Source organism: Misgurnus anguillicaudatus, unplaced genomic scaffold (genome assembly GCF_027580225.2).
Source record: "Misgurnus anguillicaudatus unplaced genomic scaffold, ASM2758022v2 HiC_scaffold_27, whole genome shotgun sequence".
Classification (NCBI taxonomy): Eukaryota; Metazoa; Chordata; class Actinopteri; order Cypriniformes; family Cobitidae; genus Misgurnus; species Misgurnus anguillicaudatus.
In genome coordinates, this window is record NW_027395277.1 from 2,766,694 (window position 1) to 2,789,849 (window position 23,156).

At 36.3% G+C, this 23,156-nt stretch overlaps 1 protein-coding gene across 1 annotated transcript in view; it reads left to right on the forward strand.

Annotated features, from left to right (window-relative positions):
* Positions 1–4,782: 4,782 nt before the first annotated feature.
* The window catches only part of LOC141362460 (USP6 N-terminal-like protein), a 38,827-nt gene continuing 20,453 nt past the window's right edge, over positions 4,783–23,156 (forward strand). The window contains exons 1-2 of the mRNA XM_073864556.1: positions 4,783–4,938; positions 18,839–18,912. Of these exons, the coding sequence (XP_073720657.1) occupies positions 18,847–18,912 (66 nt within the window). The 5' untranslated portion in view covers positions 4,783–4,938; positions 18,839–18,846. The remainder of the gene's footprint in view (positions 4,939–18,838; positions 18,913–23,156) is intronic.

Sequence of the window (23,156 nt, forward strand, 5' to 3'; positions counted from 1 at the left end):
CAAATGTGTCTTAATAAAGTGTCTTTATACACAAATAATGTGGTTTTCTATCCGGTCATGCAGATGTTTGCACCATGGCATGCTCGACCATGGGCGCAGGAAAGGACACAAAATGACGCGGGCTACATCACTGTCTAGCTTGTTAAAGGGCCCATTGCCTGTCGCAGGTGTCTTCTATTGTATGACTGCCAAAAACCATCTTGCGTGGAAATTACAGCCTTCATTGCAAACAGGCCGAGGGGAATGGATATGCTGTCAGGGATGAGTTGCATTGAGCACATGTACCATTGGCAGTTTTATAGATCGTTGTGTCAAATAAAGACAGAAATGTGGCATTATCATCTGAATCATCTGCGTTTTAATACAATAGCTCTTGATGTAAATTGTACCTATTTCATTGTGATGTTGATGAGACAATAATAAGCACACCGATGGCTCAATGTGCGCCTTTGTGTGTATCTTTCTTGCAGTTTATCACTTCAGACACTTACACAAGACGCAAATGCAGTAATCTTGTAAAATATGCCTCAACTGGGTTTTACTCAACCTTTCTTTTGAAAATATGTTTTATAAGTTTAATAGTCCTATATATTGTGCAGTAACATGATCCAATACATGCTTATATATATATATATATATATATATATATATATATATATATATATATATATATATATATATATATATATATATATATATATATATATATATATATATATACACACACATCAAAAGCAAAATTTACTCATAAAATAATTTAAGATGACGAAGAGCAACTTATAGAAATAAGATTTCCTGCTTTTTAGATTTTTCTTGTGGGATAACAGATGTGTCAGCCTTATATCTCGACAATGTCTGAAACTGTGCTTAAATTTGCCAAGATTTAAAAATTGACAAAAACAATTCATATATACAATTAACACAATTATTCAAGATCACGTTTTAGCAATGTTGTTATTTGATATTTAATTAAAACGTAACTCCATTATCTTGAAAGGAAAATCTCTGACTGGGTTGAATACCCTCAAACAGTCATGTTTGATTTAGTGTGTAAATGCAGAACAACCATGTAAATGTCACTACAGCATGAGCTTGATACCAACCAGAGATTCAACCCCTCGGGCTACAGACCCCTGTCACTTCCTGTCCAGGGAAGGGGGCGGAGCCTCCGTCTGACAAGCACGAGAAAGACCACAGCTTACATCTTACGCATTTTATCATCATCATCATTACCTTTACATTGCATTTATGCATTTGGCAGACACGTTTATCCAAAACAACTTACAGTGCATTACAATGTATCAGACAGTGTGGTCCCTGGGTTCGAACCCATGACTTTTTGCTGTGCTAATGAAATGCTCTACCACTAAGCTCTGTATTTTATTGTTAGGTTGTGATTGGTAGGAACACACCTATAGGTTGTCTATGCATGTTAATTTGTACTTTCGTTGTAAAAGTTAAATTTAAGCAAAAGAATGGACAAAGTTCAAAATGTGTTTAGCTTTTATTTCTCAGTTAAAGGTGCAGTGTGTAATTTTTAGGATCTCTTGACAGAAATGCAAAATATTATACAAAACTATATTATCAGGGGTGTATATTTCTGTGTTCATGTCAAATCAGTGCATGCAGGTATCTAATATATCCACACTTCTTTCAGATAATCATTAATATTTTTAGATTACATTTCTTTAGGCAGTGATTTATTCAATATATCTATACCAGAGGTGCCCAAACTAGGGCATGTGGGCCAAAATAAAACTGCATTAGTTATGCATAAACAGAGTAATGTTTGCTTATTTATTTTTTACATTTTAGAAAATTATAAATGAGGATTATCCACTGATCTATATAAATGACTGGATTGCGCATGACGTCACACTTGTGAAGCCACCGCGCCGCCATGTTGGTATACCCAAACGTTCTATTAAATCAATGGACGTTGTCAGATTTTAATGATAAAACATCACTTTACTCGTCTTCGTTTTTATATGTGAAGTTACCCTGTACATTATTACAACACAAACGTCCAAATCATGTAAATAGTTATTTACTGAAAGTTGTACATTTTGCGTTTTAAACAGTTATTATACATTCATCTTCATTACAGTATCAGATCAGCGGACAGACCGCAGCATATTAAGTATTAATGACAGTAAACGTGCTCATTCTGAAATCTAAATAAATAATCATGCTTTGTACCGTATGTGCATGCAATCATTTGCTAGTTTTGTAATTATGTTATCTAAACTTACAAGTTACCTCAACTTATTTAGAGAAATAACACTGACCGTCACCGTGTAGCTGAATTTCAAAAAAAACTTTATTTATACCCGTGTCATTAACAGTATGCAGCAGACACACTCACCTTAACGGTTTTTTGTAAATCCATTATCCTGCCCGATTAAAACATAAACATTGCAAATAACACCAGAATTAACAAATAATTAACGTACACATATCCTAAAAATTAACATTGTGTAACTGATACGCTGTAAAGGGGGTAAATTTTGATCATGATTTTGAATGGAAGTCAATGACGCTCTCTGCCGGTTGGGTATACCAAGATGGCGGCTCGAACTCTGCGCTGGCTTCACCTCACGCAGTTACGTCAAGCGTTCTATGCGCAATCCAGTCATTTATATAGATCAGTGGGATTATCAGGGCAACTTTACTTTACTAACACTCCTTTTTGGCCCACGGCCCTAAGCCAGGTTTGATTTTTGGCCCTTGGTAGGAAAAAGTTTGGGAACCCTTGGTCTATACATGCAAAATGTTTTAATCACATCCCAGCATGTGTACAAAGGACGTCTTAGCTGGAATCATTCTGTGTACAGGTGGCATTTACAAAGCATTAAATAAATGGATTTTCACAGACATTACAGAAAGAAAAATCTGGAAAAAAACTTTTATAATTAAACAATTTATTGAGAGTATGAATAAATGCTTTAAGATAAATAGATAGCACAAAATAGATATTTGATGAGATTATTTTTCACAATTGTTTCTAATCCTTTGATCTCGGTATGGTAGTTGATGTTGCCTCGTGCAACATAAAACAACAATGCATGCCTTGACTTTTTATTTTTATCAAGAAATTCTCACAATTTGCTAGTTGTTAGTAATGTTATTTTTTATATCGTAAAATTAAATCGACATCAGATATTAATGTGCTTCTATTTTATTGAACGAAAAAGTCACAAACACCTACTGACCGCTAGAGGGCGCAATACAACCATTCACTCTTTGCCTTTCATAAAGTGAATTTTACATCGGAAATTATTGTAATTATTATAATACAAATGGTTAAATATGAACCCAAGTGATTAAATTGAGCAATTCATCATAGTGTTACAGTTTTTCTCAATTGCTTTGGCACATTTTTCGCAACAGTCTTATTATTCTCTAAACTGTGAGTGCAAATGTCACAACTGTTTGCTGGAACTTCAGAACTTAATTGCATGTCTGCAAAATGAAGTTACACACCCAAAACATTTTATTCATGCTTCAAAACGTAGTTATCTTGTCAGTAATTTGGCCAAGGGCACCAAAATATAAAGTATTTTTGTCATCGTGTGAGCAACACTGGTCAAATTGTTCAGTTGTTTTTTCACCATGAAAGTCACCATAGAAAAAAAATTTAATAATTGAGAAGGGTCAAAAGAACATAGAAAAAGAGTAAATGAACATTTCTATTTATTCACTTCATTTATTTTTGTAGGTGTATTACATTTACATAAACTGAAATCTTGCTTGTCCAATTGCTGTACATTTCATATTTCTTATGTTACAACAAAAATACAATAGAAAATAACTACAAAATAACCTCAATGAAAAACAAATTATTCTTGTTGGACATCCTGTCGCTCTTGTTGGACATCCTGTCGCTCTTGTTGGACATCCTGTCGCTCTTGTTGGTCAGGCCAAAGATTTTCATCCACATCACATCTTATATTTTCCATTGCCATGCACCGGGGAAAAAATCTCCAATGAAGCAGACATTACAAACAATATCAATGTCAGATATTTATGGAATGTACATGCATGTTTACTAGTTTTTGATAAGTGAATGGATCGTTTTGAATGTGATGGCGTACACAATGACAAATGATTGAGAAGTTGTGAAGAGTTTGACAGTTTAAGTGAGAATTGACTCATCAGTTTTGATCAACAAGCCATATGCAATTAGTTGTTGGGCAAACTGCAGACGATTGTACTTATTGTTTGCACACATGTGTCAAAGCATTTGCAATTTGCTCAAATCAATAAGAAATTCCAATCTGATGTGAACAATAAGCTAATTGTTTAGAGATCTGATCTTATTGTTTTGGAAAATAAAATTTTCATTTGAGAATTGAGCCAAAGCAATTGAGAAAAACTGTAATACATTATAAAACTTTAACTTTTACTATTTACCTTTTTTTCCGTTTTCACATTATTTCCAGAAAGATTTAGAAATTTGTCGACATCTCTGTAAAAGATTTAAAGTCACTTTTACACTTCTTCACACACAGGCCTATCTGCGTATCTATATATAAAAATATTATAGATTCATACATAAATAAATGCGTACATCTAAGTATAAGTTATTGACATTTACAGCCTACTACAAATACGTGTTTTACTTAATTATATATATATTCTTAAAAAACGAAGTAATTTTATTTCATTTATGTAATGTATTCAAAATTTGTATATAAATAAAAACATGTAAATGATCTGTTTTAATGATCTTTGCAGGTCCTGTGCAATGACTTTCTAAACCGCAGCTGCCTGTCAATCAAACACATAAACGCTCGCGCACGCAGGCACGCACATGCGCGCGTCCCCTGCTCTGATCAGTGAGCGCGAGGTTGAATTGGAGTCTTGTTGTAGTCTGTGAGCGGCTAAACGATGAACAGAGAGATTATATAACGTTACTAACAGGGTCTGTTTGGACAGGTAAGAAATGTATTTGTGTTTAACTCGGTTGTTATTGTGCTTCAGTTTATCAGTCGTGTGGTGTTTTGTCGCGCGTTTTTGTTGTTGTCGCAACTTTCAGGGGAAGTCCGATAAAGTCACGATTTAAGAAACGACGAATTTGATTTAACGTAAACAGCATACATGACTGTCTTATTTTTTTTAAACGTTCCCACATAGTAGCATAACGTTACTTTAGTATTTACTATGGTAAAATGCATAAGTACTATGGTATTGTATTAAGCATACTACAATGTTTACTACAGTTTATCAAGTCATTCTAATTAATACTACAGAATAATATAGTACACATTATCAAAGTGTAATATGCAGTAGTCTAATACAGTATACTATGCAGTTTACTATAGTAGTTTTGTATGTTGACAGCACCAGCAAATAAACGTGTGAATTTAAACACGTGATTGTCACTTAAACCATTCGTTTTAATCAGATAACAGTTCATCTTTTATTTTGTAAAATTGTGTATGTGACTTTTATAGTTGGGACTTTTATTTTGGGAAATAACAATACATTGTATCACTTTGAGGGCTCACTGCAAACCTTTTCACTTTCCAGTTATTGATCTACAGTAATTCTGTCTAGTCTGGTTAACACTAACCTACTAGTCCTTTTAGTACAATATATCATTTTAACCAATGGGACCTGGTGGCTGCATTGAAATGTGCACAGTATGGAAATGCTTTTTTAGCAGCGTTAACTTTATAACTGGTCCTTCTCATGAGACAGGCTGTCATGTTAAAACCTTGAACTTTAAACGTACAGGATGCATTGTGGTGACCAATCTACTTCCTCACCTTGTTTCAGAGCCTGGGGTGTGGCCCACGTTCCTTTCCACTTCGGTTATTTGGCCCCAAGTGTTTTGTAATATAAAACACTACGCCTCTCAAATGCTCATATCTGATGTGAGGGTTGCCAGACGTTTGTGGATTAGATATGACTTCAGAGAATTGTTGTCAAATGCGTTTTAATGGGGAAGTTGGCCAATGGAAAGCCATGTGTTCTGTGAATCCCGTCAGATGAACCACAATCGCACCAGCTGCTACACATGTGTGTTACAGTCAGAAAATGTCATGTGGTGTACTGTGTGTCAGAGACGCGGATAGACTCCAAGCCTCGAGTTTTATCGGAGGTGGAAGCTGTATTACATTTGAACGCTTATGTTTTGGAGATTGCGTGCAATACTCAGTTTGATGATGTGTCGCAGCAGTCGGATGTCGTCTAATAATAGATGGACCATTTTTGAGGTGCTTTTTTGTTGTTGCATCTAGAGCAGTGTGGTTTGAATGTGGTCTCTTTTTGTTTTGCTTTTATTAGGCCTTTGAAAATGATTATAATGAAGTATCATCGCTGATTGAAGTTAACATCTTAATCCTTCTGAATGTGCTAAGAAAAATTTTCATATCTGATATCTGAAAATGTTAAAATTAATTATTCATCTGTACGTCATGCTTGATTTGTACGACGCTGTTATTTTAGTGCACCACAAAAGAAGTTTTGGCATTTTCTCATTTTTGTTTGACCAATTCTGTGATGTTTCACGTAGGTGGGTGATTCTCACGAAAACCTGGTTTTAAAAATGTCAAGCATGAAAATGTAAAAATTGCTTAAATTTACTTTTTTTCCCACCAGACATTGAAAAACAAAGTCTGGAGTAAATGGGAACATTAATTTAAAAACTTTTACTTATCATTTAACACTTTTTGTAACATAATTTAAAAAATTAGTCCTAAAAAATCTCATTACCGCAACAGTCAGAAAACATCAACACTGACATATTTTCAAAATGACATAACAAACCTGAAAGAACATAATTTGGAGATTCTGCACATGCATTTAAAATCAAAGTATTATGCTTCTATTAATTAAATTAACATTTAATAAGCATCTGTTGCGGTAATGATAATCAAAATGTCGTGTAAGCATTCTGACAAGACAATATTTCAAATTAACTGTAAAAAAATGATCTTACCTGGTAGCCATCTTGAAGTAACTGGTCCATGTGCTTGGTCACTCAAAATCAAACTTTATTAAAATTCTGTGTGTGCTTAAACTGTTCTCAAAAAGTGTTGCGGAGGATGAGAACATCAGGCATGGACACATCATTTTCCTAATTTTTCTTCATTATTATTATACATGAATATTCAGTAAATATTTTTCTGTCATCTAAAGTAGTCTAGCAAAACATTCATTTATTTTTTTTCTTAATATTTTTGTGTTAATTTGATTAAATTACAACATAACGCATGTTCAAAAACAGCCAGACACATTGCGGTAATGAGAATTTCAGCAGAAAATGAGATAAAATTTACAATTATAAATTCTTATGTTGAAATCACACATTGTGCAAGGTAGAACACAGTATTGTGTTAATTCTGATGCTTTTTAATGTTACTATATTACACATTTTAAAGCTAAAATCATTAGTGCCGTGGTGTTTCAATGGTTTCGTGAGAATCACCCAGGTATTGTGCGGTGGTACGTTAAAATTTCTCTGAAGCTATTCTGCGATTAGTTTTAGGTGAGGAAGAGACAGCATGATCTCACGAAAACCGTACATATTTTACGAGTTGGCTAATTTGTATCAATTCATACGAAGTTAATTGTGCAAAATCATACGATCCTCATGAAAAAAACAACAATGAAACCGAACCCATAACCCCACAAGGGTCAAGGCAAATCGTACCAGAACTTACGAATATGGGCGTATGAATTAAAGGATTAGTCCATTTTCTTAAAAAAATCCAGATTTACTCACCACCATGTCATCCAAAATGTTGACGTCTTTCTTTGTTCGGTCGAGAATAAATAATTTGAGGTAAACATTCCAGGATTTTTCTCATTTTAATGGACCCCAACACTTAACAGTTTTAATGCAGTTTAAAATTGCAATTTTAACGCAGCTTCAAAGGACTCTAAACAATCCCAAACGGGACATAAGGGTCTTATCTAGCGAAACGATTGTAATTTTTGGCGTGAAAAATAAAACTATGCACTTTTAATCCAAGACTTCTCTTTTTCCTCCGGCTGTGTGACGAGCCATTGCAACCTCACGTAATGACTTCGAAAGGTCACGTGTTACATATGTGAAACGCACATTTGCGGACCATTTTAAACAATAAACTGACACAAAGACATTAATTAGTATCATTCGACATACAACAACGTCGGAAAGGTCCTCTTTCTCCACATTTGTAAACACTGGGGCGTAGTGTCGATACGTAATCTGTGGCCTCTTGACGTGATGACGTATTACGTGAGGTCGCGCTGGCGCATCACACGGCCGATGGAAGACGAGAAGTTGTGGTTTAAAAGTGCATATTTTTATTTCAATTGTTTCGCTAGATAAGACCCTTATGCCTCGTTTGGGATCATTTAGAGTTCTTTAAAACTGCAATTTAAACTGCATTAAAACTGTTACGTGTTGGTGTCCTTTAAAGTCCATTAAAATGAGACAAATCCTGGAATGTTTTCCTTAAAAAACATAATTTCTTCTCGACTGAACAAAGAAAGACATCAACATTTCGGATGACATGGTAGTAAGTAAATTATCTGGATTTTTTTAAGAAAATTGACTAATTCTTTAATACGAATTAGCCAACTCGTAAAATATACGAATTCTCGTGAGATAACGCTTGGAACGGACCAAAAACCGAGTGGTTATTTCCGATCACTTCTTATCCAGTATGTTTGCTTCGCAGACTTGCCCTGCATCTGAAATCGCATACTGTGACAGTACATTTACGTACTAAATTAGATTAATTACCGACCGTTAAAACAGTACGTTAAATATAGCACGAATATGAGTAGTGTGAATAAAGTTCGGACATTCTACATCCGCCATGTTGGTAAATCATGTGATATAAATCAAGTTAACTTGTTGACTTCTCTCCCGGGGACTCACGGGATAGTAAAGTGTCCATCGAATGCACACTTCAAAAACATGCCGGAAGTAGTACGTCATCCGGCTTCTTTTCGCCTACTTTTTATTCCGAAAACGATGTATTCGGACATACTATTCGCCTCGCCTACTGTATAGTATGTAGTGCGGTCGTTAATTTTTTAAAACCGGTTCATCTGGTTAACTGAAAAGAACCGACTCAAAGATTCGTTCACAGCGGCGCTCAGGAGAACAGTTTGGGAAGAAGAATATAAGAAGAATATATTAATAATGATGAGTGCTTGACGATTCTTTAAAATATTTCTAGAATAGCAGCATGTTGGTTGTCAACAACACAAGTGAGCAAATAATAGCCGCAATTTCATACTTTGTGTGAACTTTTCCTTAACCTTTCGAAAACTTTTGCTTGTCAGAAAAGTCAACTTTTGGAAAGCATCCAGCCGGTGTACTGCCAGTTTTAATCTACAGTAAGTGAAGATGACGATAACACTGTAAAGGTTGTGACATTTAAGAGCTTTTATATCCTTGAAAACACCTCTCTTTAAGTATTCAGAATAAAGAAGTCCAGTTGAGTTTTCCCTGGGGAGAAGTCCGAGTACACTGGGTTCATGGGAAATGAGCTGTGCTAATTTAAGAGAGCATCAGTATTGTGGCTGATTTGCTGGATTTAGCCGAGAAACAATGAGCAAGTTTTTCGTTGTCTTTGCCGTCCATTTAATATATAGTCTAGTCCAGTGGTCTTGGGCATCAGATAGCCTCAATTTTAATATTTATTTATTACATATTATTTATATTAGCTTAGCTTCTTTAGGCATGTTAACATTTTTAAACAATTATAAAACATATCAACAAGTAAAACAATAAAGTTTTGAGTAGACTACCGTCCAGATTGTTTTATCCATTGTGGTTGCCCGTGCTTACAAAAAGGTTGGAGACCCCTGGTCTAGTCAGTAGTCATAATTAAAAACTAATATATTTAATAAACATAATAAAAAATGCTATTGTTTTGGGGTAAGTTTCTCTCATTCACATAGGTTGTTGTATGAGAAGCTACTTTCAGGACTGCATGTCAAAACTTCTGACACTGCCAGAATTTTGTCGGAGGTAAAATTTTATCGCTATTGTCATGATCACATTTTCACCCATTCCCTAAACCTGACAGAAACCAGTGATGCTAATCACACGTTATGGGGTTATAGCAAGCACATAGGTTACTGATACCAGAGATATGTATAAAGTAGGGATGTAACGATTCAATCGCGGTTCTCATTAAAAATGCCTGTCTGAAATCGATTCTCAATCGCAAGGCTGCGATTCTTTGTTTTATGCACAGCTTGTGCCTGTATTATGGCATTTGGTCAGTAGGAAGTCCTTATCAATCTAAAATCATTATGAGTCGGAGTCGTTTATAACGTGCATTTAAAAAAGCAACACTCGTTAAACAAAATCATTCAAAATATTCTTTATTACCATGAAAATACCTGAAACAATTTGAAGAACAGCGTATAAATATTCATGTGTAGACATTTCCTGGAATAGCGTTTGTAATGCTACTTCTTGTAGGAGTTTCTGCACGGGAGCGCCCTCTGGCGTTCGGATGTGCCGGGATTTCACCGTAATTCATTCAAATTCATTCATTGAGAAAACGCGCATTTGCACGATGAATCGTTACACCCCTAGTATAAAGGCTTGATGTCTCGCCCGCGCTGCTGGCCAATTGAGTGGAACGTCCACATTTGGCGGCCATCTTACCACAAGCAGTTCGTTCACTTGTAGCATTGAGTTTTAATGGTGCAGGTACTTTTAAATTACCATAACTTGCTTCATTTTTTACCGATTTTCAAACGGTTTGGTTTGTTATAAATGTCAAATATGTACCTATGACACTGCATACTTATACTAAAAAAACATGAAACATGTTAAATTATAGCTACGTTAATAAAGTTTGTAAGACACCACCAAACCATTTGAAAATTGGTAGAAAATTGAGCAAGTTATGGTCATTTAAAAGTACCTGCACCATTAAACTCAATGCTACGAGTGAGCGAGCTGCCTGTGGTAAGATGGCCGCCAGGTGATGATGTTAGAGATGCCGTAACACATCTAGCCTTTATACTATGACTGATACAATCTAGCTAGGATTATTTAGTGAATGTGTTATGAAAACATAAAGATTTTGCTTTTAAATAATGATAATGGTGTTTTTTCCAGAAATAATTACTTAAAAATAATAAGTGTGATGGCTTCGGTTGATGTCGGCATAAAAAAAGGGGCGGGTCTTTGTTAAATATCAATTGATGCTTTTATTCTCATATACTGTATTAGTAATTAAAAATGTCAGAACTTTGCAATGAAAAATGAAGATTCACTCGCAGTGTTTAATTTGTATCTCATATACTGTTTGAATGTATATTAAAAGTACACATGTAAATTTAGAGATTTGTTTTAAATCCCCCAACCCCTTATTAAACTTTGCTGCGTTTGTGCAACAGACATGAATGATAGCTTATGTGATGATACTCTTGAATGATTAAGTTATTGATAAGTTCTTTAAGTTTTTTAACCAGTTTAGTTTAGTAAAACCAGAGTCACTTCAAAGTCATGGAGATTTTACAATTTCTTGTCAGTGTCTTAGTAACCATTACTTGTTTGAGTTTTACCATTGAGGTGAGATTTCCGGTTTGGCTTTATACATACAAAAAAATGCTGGGTTATTTTTAACCCAATGTTTGGTCAAAAATGACGAACCCAGCTTGTTGGGTTGTAATTTAACCTATGCTTGGTTGTTTTGACTCATTGTTGGGATAATTTAACCCAACGGCTGGGCTTGACTCTTTATGACCTAAGGCTACGTTTACATGGAAACGATCTGAAAAGAAACCGCAAAAGTGGCGTTGCGTTATCACTTTTTATTCCGCGTTTATACAAGCGTTTTAAGGGGGAAATCTGCGTGCACATGGTGACGCAAAAGTGTGTGATATTCGATGTAGTATGCACTCCAGGCGGCTAGGTGGCAATGTGAAGCACTGACACACAACAACACCAAGTCCGTGTGCCTGCGTACAACCTTCTTCCTGGTTCTCCCAGGTATCGTCCAAAGCCGTCTGGTTTGCCTCCGACGAATTGGCGCCTTCTCTGATCAGTAATGCTAGCTGTGAATATTTCGTACAACTGCTGGAAAGACTTGTATATTTATCAGAGCTGCTATGGCAACTTGAAGGTCCGACGTATGGAAATAATCCGACATGTTTGTTGTTATTTTCCTGAACTGGTGCATGCCTGTGACGTAAATGCGTACGCGACGAGAGCCACCGTGAACAAACTTTTGCGTTTTTACTCTTTAGACGAGAACGCGACGGTAGATCGTTTTTAAGATTTCCACTCTGAAGGGTGGTTTCATTTTTTTGCGTTTTTAAGCCCCCAAAATGCCGTCGCCGTGTAAACGAAAGGCACATCCGATAAAATATTTTTACGTTTTCACCCTCGAGCGTTCTCGTGTAAACAGGCCCTAAGTTTAAAGTAACCCAGCATTCTGTTGGAGTGTAACTTTTACATGGGAAGGGAAGTGAAAGCCTGATGTGAAACTTTGATATTTGAGTCATTTATTTATTTTATACCGCCCGTTATTTAAACGCGTACTGGCTTTGCTTTACTATTTCACTCTAGTACTACATTATAAATCTTCCATGTTTTCATGCAACAGACCAGTTAGTTTATTCACCTATGATGTATTGAAAATAATTTACTTGGGTATTTCAAACAAGTACAATTTCACCATGAGCAAAACATTTAGCGGTACCTAATATTGTTTTCTAGTATGGTTATTTTTTTACCTTTTCAATTTGCCGTTTTTTGTATATGTCTTGAATATTTTATTGAATGCTCAGTGCTCAAAACTTGCTTGACGTTGGAGGAAATCATCAGGCGATTTAATTGAACCCAAAGCTGTCCATGAAAAGAGGACATTTGCTTTTCTTTTCAAACTCTCTTCTTCTGTGTTCATTGCCCAGCAGGCGCTGCAGTGTTGGGTATTTTTGGCTAATGCCAGAAATACCATCTGAACTGACCACAGATCAGTGTTTAAAGTATCTCGCTATCAGCACCTTTTCATTGGCCTGTCACTGCTGACCTGTGATTATTAGGAAGCACCCTCCTGTACAGAAAGCCTGTTGTTTTAGCACATCTGTAATGCTATGGATCAACATCACAGGGCATTTTTTCCAGGATTTATCACTTTAGATAAAATCAATCAATGTGAAGTAAAAGATTTTAGTTGAACAGTAAGCATCACAGGTTGGTCTGCTAAAAATTGCACCAGAGGTCTTGTGAAAACATCAAAGACAAATGGCTGTATCTGTTTGTGCTTCAGCTAAGATCTGTGGTTGTCTGTCTATTTTGTATCGTGAGAAAATGAAAACAGAATTGTGCAAACCCTATGGCCATTAGAGGTGTGACGGATCACAAAACACACGGTTCGGATAACATTACGCTTTTTGAAGCACGGATCGGATCAGAAAAAATGGGTGGGAAAATTTAATTACAGTAAAGAAATCATTTATAAGGTAAATAAATCAAATTAAATAAATAATAACACTGTCTTTATTGTTTGAATTAAATATAATATTTTTTTTAGAGCTATTGAACTGATTTTTCTATTTTTCTATCATCCTTTAAAACTATAGTTCCTTAGTGATGTGAGGTGTGGCCGGCTTCACAGGTTTGGCGGCCTGCCGGGCATTTGCGCGGATCAGCAGGTTGCTGCGGCGCGGGTGCGCGGAATTGTTTGTTTTTGAATCATGCATGGTAATGTTACTGATGTCATATGCCAGTCTGCGTAGCTCAACACGACGTCAAACACGCATCTCCAGACCCAGTCTTTACTACCACAGGCGCTTGTAACGCTAACCAGACATCCAAATGCCCCCATAACCCCAATAAATAAATAAATAAACCCAAATGATCATCGTTTTTGTGATCGATGCCACGTTCGAGTACTGGAGCAATCGAGTACTCGTGCCCATCCCTAGTATGTAGATAAGAAACCTAGCACATACACCCAAGAATCGGGCTGGGAGATATATCGAATACGATTGTAATGGCTCTTTGTAGTAAATGCCGCTCCATCTAAAAGCAGCTGATGGCGATTTACTACTAATCAAGGAACCGGCTTTACTGACGAGATGCGCATGACAATTCCCCGATATATATCGCCAAGCCCTACCCAAGACAAATTAAGAGCATATATGTCTCTGGATGCTTATGAATACGTTGTCTGTGGTATGGGACTAAGGGCCAATTTCATTTCTCTGTCTTACTCCTTCCCCTTTGTCTTCGTCTTCCCCTTGCCCCTCGAAACCGAGTAAAGGGGAAAGGGGTAAGACAGATCGTTCGTCTAAAAAATGAGACACCACTCGATTACCGTTTGCGTCACCTTTCCCTGCCGCTAACCGGCTGCTACATAAACAGACAAAACAAAGAAGATGCCGTTGTCTCAGGTTGTGGTATCGATTGCCTGAGCGGAGCTCCACAAATAGCGCATAACTTAGCTGCTAGCTAGCGCCTTAACTAGCGATTCAAAACAAAAATATTACATTTAAAACCGCTTGAACATTTTATTAAAAGTATCATAAAACATGAGTGTCATAATATAATCTCAATTAAACTGCAGAAAATAACGTTAATTTCATTTGTGCGACTCCTTGACAGTTCGACGTTCATCAATAAAACGTCTTGATGCCGGCTCTCCTGAGATATTCCTACGTTAACGTAGGGGTGGGCGGTATGAGCAAAAATTCATATCAAGGTATTTTTCACTCTCCAGCCGGTATAACGGTATTACGGTATGTTGCCTTATGAGATAAAACATTTTGGATTCACACTGTAGTAAACCTTATTTAAATTACGGACAAAATTTTTATTTTTTAACCTTATGTTACTAATAAGTGAGGGATTGGACATAAACATGTTTTTTTATCTTTTCCCATTTTTTCCTTTAAAAGTGCCATTGTGTGGATGGGTGGACTAATCTTCTTATGCATATTGTCACTAATATGGGAAGTATGAAAGTATGGAAATTGGTATGATCATTTGCTGGTAGGCTATGTGCCATATTACAATGCTTTACGCTACATCCAACAACTTTAAAGCTGTGTGCTGTGTATATCTTTTGTCTGTTTGATTTATTAATATACAAAGAACAAGATTTTCTTTTTGTTGTTAATATGAACATCTGATGGGAGATACCATCTCACTTTAAATAAGTATTAATCCCTGACCGCATTAATGAATGCAGTTTATTAATACAAGTTAGTTATATTAATAAATGTATTTATTGCATTTAATTGCATTTAATTTAATTAACCAGCAGATTCACATTGCCAAAAACACTCCACTCATACGTTTTTATGCGTAAATATGCACTATGTATTGTTTAATAGCTTCTCTAATTAATAAATCTGCATTAAGAAAACGAAATTTACCATTAAAGGCTGTTTTTAATGTGTTTGGTACGTTGCTTACGTTATCCGCTAAAGCACTCTGAAAGCGCTATTTAACCGTAACTCCTCAACCATTTGCGCTATCAAAAAAGGAATGGTTCCTAAAAGAAGATAAATTGCACTTTTTGCCAAATTATGGTTTATTACGGTAATTTCTTGCTTTCCGTCCTTCAATCGCTTTTACCTGGAGAGCGCGTGCAGGGTGCAGTAGAGAGAGCAGATCTGAGTGAAAAGGGAGTAACACCGTTAAACGACTTTGAAGCAGTGAGGTAAAAAAAAGCCTCCTAAATGTATAACACTGTTGACGCGCTGTTGGTGCCTTGGGGCTCGACAGTCCAACTGTTTAAGTTGATTTTCAATAAAGCAGTGTTAATTTTGTTCGCTTCTGGGTCCTCTTATGTTTCAGAACCTGGTAATGCTTAGGTAAGCCACGGGCTTGTTTCTCGCCAAACTCGCTGTATACAGATCACAACACCTGAAATATAATCTTTGGCAGGATTTGCGTGCACTATGATGTGCATCCTCTTAAAAAAAATGATGATTCAAAATGGATTGAAGTGCAATCGGAGCTTTTCGTTTTGTGTTTCTGTGGACAGCGCATCTTGGGAACGGAGGTATGACTTTTAAGACTTGGGTAAACTCCCGCGGGGTCTTAAAAAATAACATTCATAAAGTTAGATTTAAGTCCTAGGATGAAGATCTGGGCGTTTTTAAGCCATAGATATAACTTTCTGAAGGTTAGTTTTTTTTTAACACCACGCGGGAAACCTGATAAGTGCAAAAATATAATTTAAAATATGTAACGCCGGTATCAACGGTTTTGCAAAATCCATATCATGGCGTGACACAATACCGGTAATTACTATCATACCGGTTTATTGCCCACCCCTACGTTAACGTTTACCCCTCTCTTTTTAAGTGTGGTCCTTATCACACTTCGTTTCAAGGGCTATGTATCCCTACGCCTTGGCCCTAGCCCTTGATCAAACTGAGAATTGAGACACCACTTTGCCTCACATGAACGCGCAAAACCGAGGTGAAGGGGTAAGACAGAGAAATGAGACGCGCCCTAACACCACTTCTGTTGCCAAAATGCGTGCGCAACTATTTGAACACGTGGGCTGTAAGGGGGTCTCTACATACACACTTAAGACATAAACACGTTTTTTTATTAGAAAAATAACAAAAGGACAAAAAGATTTTTGTTTGCTTGCTTTTTGAAACGCGTCTCTCCATGTGTGCACTTTAACGGGTGTGCACACACAGACGGAGGGCGAATTCCAAACAGCGCAGCATAAACAGTCGTTCCACATAAAAGCTTTACATTATTTTTCATTGCCTTATTTGCCAAAATGTATTTTAATCAACTACAGTATGAGACACCGTAGCACAACTCTCTCTAAAGTTTGCACATCAAGAGTTCTGGGGTCTCATTTATTAAACTGTGCGTAGGATCCTTACTTAAAGTCTACGTGCGCACAAAAGTCAAAAATATAACAAAGCAATGTTCCCTTTATAAATCACAGATCACCTGCAAGTGTGCGTACATGAATCATCCTCAGATCCCACCCTGCAAGCCCATTCTCCCGTCAAGTTAGTTTTTTATAGATCACAACCTTTGCAATTGATTTGCATAGTGATTTTTCCCTATGCTCCCAGATGAGATTGCAGTATGTAAGTCTGATAAATAAATTATGCTTACATCCTTAGCAAGCTTTAACCTGTTTTCCTTGGTCAACCCTTAGCAAATGTTGCATTTCACAAAGAAGCTTTGCTTTAAAGAAGCTGTGACAGACTTGCATGCGATGTTGACTCGATCTGTAAACCAGCTATTTGCAACACTTTGTTTGTTATGACGGCACATTTGGCTCCTTCTCAATATGACGGTGGCTGAAGCATTAGGATTTTGTCTTTACAATGGAAAACAACATATTCATCTGAACAGCCAAAGGTTCACATGTGTTGGATAAGAACTGAAAAGGAGAAGTTTAAAAGGGAAAGGGATTTATTACAGTGTTTTTCGTTGGACAGGTGGGTAAACAACAGAAAGCAAGTTTCTCAGCACACAGCAGTTGTCTGGTGATCTGTCGACTCTTGTGGTATGACTTGCACCTGTCCACAGTGAATGTAAACCACAGACCTCATCTGTTTTAACACATGGTAGCCGGCATCAACTGAGACATTCCTGCAAAGACTGTTATTGCTTCCACCCCAAATCCTATTGCCACAAACTATTTTACAAATTGCATAACTTTTTGTTCACAGTTCATTTCACATTTCACTTTTATACCAGTTTGAAATGGCCAAATTTCCAAAAGGAAAAGGGATGTTTATCCAACAGGGATAAAATCAGATGAGAAGTGGCCTTTTTATAATCAAGGGGGGTTTAAGAAATAAGAGGGCCTGGTGGCATCAGCTGACAAGGGAAAGCTGTTGTAGAGGTAAATTTGAAATAAAAGATTACGTTTTTTTTTTCTTCAATTTTAAAATATGCAAAATTTACTTTTTTGTAAATAAGCATTTTTTTCTATAAGAAAATTTAAACATTTATCATATGTTTATGTTCAGTAATTTAACTTTAATATTATTAATTAATTAATTAATTTCTATTTAACAAATCTTTCGCTGCAAAACTTCTTTACTGTCTTTTCAAAAATTCAGTCAGTATCATAATATATTTGGTAAACCTCCTTTAACTGGGTAAAAAAACTTCTTGCGCATTGACGTACAAGCGTTCATTAAAGTCTTCTTCTGTGCACTTAGAGGACTTTGCTGAAAAATCGTTGTCGTGTTTGTTTGTATGTTTAAGTTTCAAAGGTATTAGCTGTCATAACACATTTCTGTATTTGATCAAACTAAATAAGCAATCCCATCTCATGGCTTAATGTCTGAAGTAAATATCAGGGTAAATGAATGAATGTTGGCATTTTGCTAAATATTGATAAAATGATTTAAAGGAAAACACCACCGTTTTTTTATATTTTACTATGTTCTTACCTCAACTTAGAAAAATTAATACACACCTATCTTTTTTCAATGCGTGCACTTTTAATCTTTGTACAGCGCCTCGTGAATGTGTTAGCATTTAGCCTAGCCCCATTTATTCATTAGGATCCAAACAGGGATGAATTTAGAAGCCACCAAACACTTCTATGTTTTCCCTATTAAAAGACTGTTACGTGAGTAGTTACACGAGTAAGTATAGTGGCACAAAATAAAACTTTTGTTTGGATCCATACGAATGAATGGGGCTAGGCTAAATGCTAACACATTCAAGAAGCGCTGTACAAAGATTAAAAGTGCACGCATTGAAAAAAGAGGTGTGTATTAATTCATCTAAGTTGAGGTAAAAATATTGAAAAACGATGGTGTTTTCCTTTAAATACTTCAGGTCATTTTCATGTGTTTTAACCATGCAATTGGACCAGTAGAGATTTTTGCTCATAGTTTTTTGTTTCTGTTTTAGGTTTTGAAATGAAGAAGGACATCGATACACTCATATTGGAAGAACGGGCTGAGATCATTGCAAAATATGAGAAGGCAAGTCACATCCTTTCAGATATGCTTTTCTTCTATCGACCTAAATGGTGATCTTTGGTCCAGTCAATACCCAAAAGAGAAAAAAAATACAAGTTGGACAACATTTCACTTTCACCCATGAGACTCAACAACTGTGAACAGCAGCTTTGTCTATACTTGAAGGAATAGTTCACCCAAATATGCAAATTCTCTCATAATTTACTCACCCTCATGCAACTTCAGATGTATATTACTTTATATCTTCAGGTAAACACAAAAAATGATTTTGTTTTAAAATGTTGTTATCTTCCCGTATGGGTTGAAGCTCCAAAAAGCACATCTATCCATATGCGTGCATCAGGGGCGTAGCCAGAATAAAAAAATTTGAATGAGGGGGCAACTCATATATATATATATATAAGATGTAGATAGCACATTGTCACCGAATATTAATGAACTCACATGTGAAGATGACAGCGCAAGTTACGCACAACAACCTGTGACATGAGCTAATCCAATCAAGTTTGAAAATAGCTGAATTTTACCACGCAGCATTTTGATTGGTTAATCTATCAATCAGACTAAGAAATCAACATTTTATTATTTTATTTTAAGCAATTGGAAATCTGAGGGGGCCAGACATGTAAATGAGGGGGCCAAGGCCCACCCAGGCGCCCTTGTGGCCACACCCCTGGCGTGCATATATATATGGAGAACAATATATTGAGAGTAAAAATAATATTCTCAGATAAAAATATGAATAAACAATTATTTTGTAGAACTACGTAAACACATTATATTTCGATTCCGGCACAGTGTTTTCTGTGGAAGTTTGCGGGCGTGGATTATGTGCGAGCCTGCATATAAGTTGGCTTATGAAGGGCGTAAACAAAGCTTTCATTTCTCATCCCAGATTTTTAACCACTAAGCCGTCGGTGTAAATTGCTGGTATGTGAAAGCTTTGAGAGATCGAGTGCAAAGTTGAGTCAGAATAAAAGTTGGCCGCTTCAGTGGAGCTCATTTTAATGTCAGTTGTGTTTAGACAGATCACAGCTGGATGTCTTAGACACGTTGCTGCTAAACGCAGACATTGACTGCAGTCAGGATGGAAATTCTCAGCGCTCCTCAAATACCTTTAAACAGCTTATCACAAGAAGCTCAGCAAACTAATCTAGAGTAGAGAGGAAAATATATCTGAAGTGAATTTTAGATTGTGGACTTTCATCACCTTAACATTTCTGGCTTTTATTTTGGAGATTTGTATTGTACTCAATAGAAATTGTGATGTTTTCTTTGACTTTCTATTAAATGAGAATTAATTTTACCAGTATTTACTCATCTTCATGCTTCAAACCTACTCAGACTGGATTTTTAAACTGAATCAACAGTTACAGTACAGATCAGTCTCAAATGTATGATTTGTTTGTGTTAGACAAGAAGCAATGTGATGTGGTTATTGATGTGCCGCCATATTTGATTTCAGCTCTGTATACATGAGTTGATCAGTAATTTGATTTAAAACTCACTAGCCATTTAAATTTCGGTCGAATCATCATACAAAGTAGAGATGCACCGATATATCGGCGAATAATCCGTATTGGACGATAAAATCACTTCGGCCGATAGTCAATGAATTTGAGCTCTGTGTTTAGAAAAATGAACCTAAAGGAACAGTATGTAAGAAATGTACATTTATTAATCATAAAATGGCCCTCATATGTCACTAGACATTAAGAAATCATTTTCATTTCAAATACTTATATCACTCACAATAGTGGTCTGGCCAGGATATTGTCATTTAAAAAGTGGAGTTGCAGCCCTCAACTGATGTTTATGTTGTCATGTTGTGTATTGGCCACCAGTTGTGTGATTGCAGTACCAGTTTTGACCACAATCCTACATACTGTTCCTTTAATGTTCAGTATTAATAGTCATCATATGAATAAAAGAAAATGTAATCTTGTAAAATGTAAAGTTAACGCAACAGTCTGAATAGAGTGCCGCAGGGATGACTTTTTTGTAGGCTAACCCGGAAGTTAGCGGGATACAAGTTTATGATACTTACACATTTTGTCAAACAAGTTAGTCTTCACAGATGAATACAACTTTTATGAATTTTGAAGTCAAAATTTGGCCTTTTATATTTCTAGTAAATGCATTTACACTATAAAATTCATAAATTTGTATTCATATTTGAAGATGCAGGGTTTCCCGCAGCATATTTCAGTTAAGGCGGCCCGCCTAAGCTTGGAAACCCTACCGCCTTAACTAGGTCATCAAAAAAATAAAATAAAATATTAGCTGCACAAAAGGCTGTCATGTGCATCTCGGAGAATAGCGCATACACGCATTAAACCGCGAGCGGGGACGCGCGCTACACAGCCGAAATGAGAAAGACGTGGTCCGGACCGTCACTGTCTGGAGAATAGCTAGCCAGTTGATAAAACATCTCGGAGAATAGCGCAGACGCGCTTCACACCGCGGCGTGCACGCGCACCACACAACCGAAATGAGATAAAGACGTGGTCCGTCATGTCTGGAGGATAGCCAGTTGATAAAACACGTGTCCGTGAGAACTGTAAGTGGACTTATGTTTTGGGTTTATTTAAGCCTGTTATTGTATTCGTCTATAGTTCTTGCAATTTTAAAGTAGGCTAGCTGGTGATTTTGTTGTTTGAGCAACCTGCCAGGGTTTCAAGTGCCTGTTGATTCAATATAATTGTTGAGCGCTCTTGCTCACTTTATTTATGTGCATTATTTACATGCTACAGTAGTTACACTCCTTTAAGATAATGTAATTAATAGTGGGAAATTATCCGTTTTTACAATTTTTGCGCTATCTATCATAGTTTGCCAGACGTTCTACAACATCTGCTTTAGTTTGTGTTTATTAACCCTTTAGTTTCACTTCATAGCGCATATTTATTTATTTATTTTATTAAAATATTTTAAATTTCATCGCATACACCCCGCCCCTTTGATTGCCCCGCCCACCCGTCCAACCCTATCACCTTAACTAACAAATTTTCTGCGGGAAACCCTGAAGATGTGTAAGCACCTTTTACTTTTGTTAAAAACAGAGCTTATTTTTTGCAATAATCCAAAAGTCTGTGAGAAAAATTAATGGGCTTTTTTGCAAGAGAACCAGTGTCCCGCTAACTTCCGGCTTGGCCTACAAAAATATGTCATCTCTATGGCACTCTATAATTTGCCGAGCCCCTAATGTAACATTGGAGTAAAAAAAATCGTATTCATATGACCCAAATATAATGACTTTGTATTATAAATGCACTGATATAAAAATTTTCCACCGATAGTCAAGTATTACGGAGCCCCTAAGAGGACATGGAGCAAACATTTAGTTAAAACAATAAAGTTTAGTTTTGCGCGCGCCCGTGAAAGCAAAAGTTTCACGTGAGCGTGGGGATCGTTTACGTGCGCACGCGAAACTAAACTTTATTGCTTTAACTAAATTTTTGTGCAAAACTTTGCACAGATGCATAAAATGATCGTAATACCTTATTAAGATCCTCTGCTTCATACTTGTCTGTCTCCATTTTTTTCTCTTTTATCCAGTCTTTGAGAAGTTTTAATGCCCATTCTGTATTTTTTTGTGTGTTGGCTTCGTAGCTGTCATGCTCTTTTATGTCAAGTTCAGTCTCGGTAAGCTCTCTGTGTCTTGTCGTTGTTCGTTCTTCTATTCACTGTTTAAATGTTTTGTTTTTTCCGTACATGTTAAAATTAATGTCAAATTTTTCCATTCTTAATTGTGGTTGTCCAGTGTTTGTCACAAGATGGCGCCAAACAGTAATCTTCATTGGTCTTTATTGGCGCGGAGCGATTTTAATCGTACAAGTAGTACCGGCTATGCGTTATTACTTTGGAGCGGTTATTATTTGAAAAGAACGAACCTGCAAATGTCTCAACTGCCCAATCAGAATCAAGCATTCCAGAGAGCCGTGTAATAAGCGATAATAACTTGCTATATGATCAGATGCAATATAATGCTTTATGCTTTCCGGGAAAAGAAAATCTCTGACCTAAAACTTTGACTACACATTGCAAGTTATTGCAAACCATTATGATGTGCATGTTGCCATTTTTGTAAACCAGTCTGTGAAAACTCGGCTAATTGTTTTACTGTTTTCTATATAAAATCATCATAATGTAAAGAACCTGTGTAAAGAAAAAGATTAAAATCAAAATAAGATTTGATTAAGACAGGGTCATGGTTTTATCATTTCAACACATCTTGCAGCCATGTT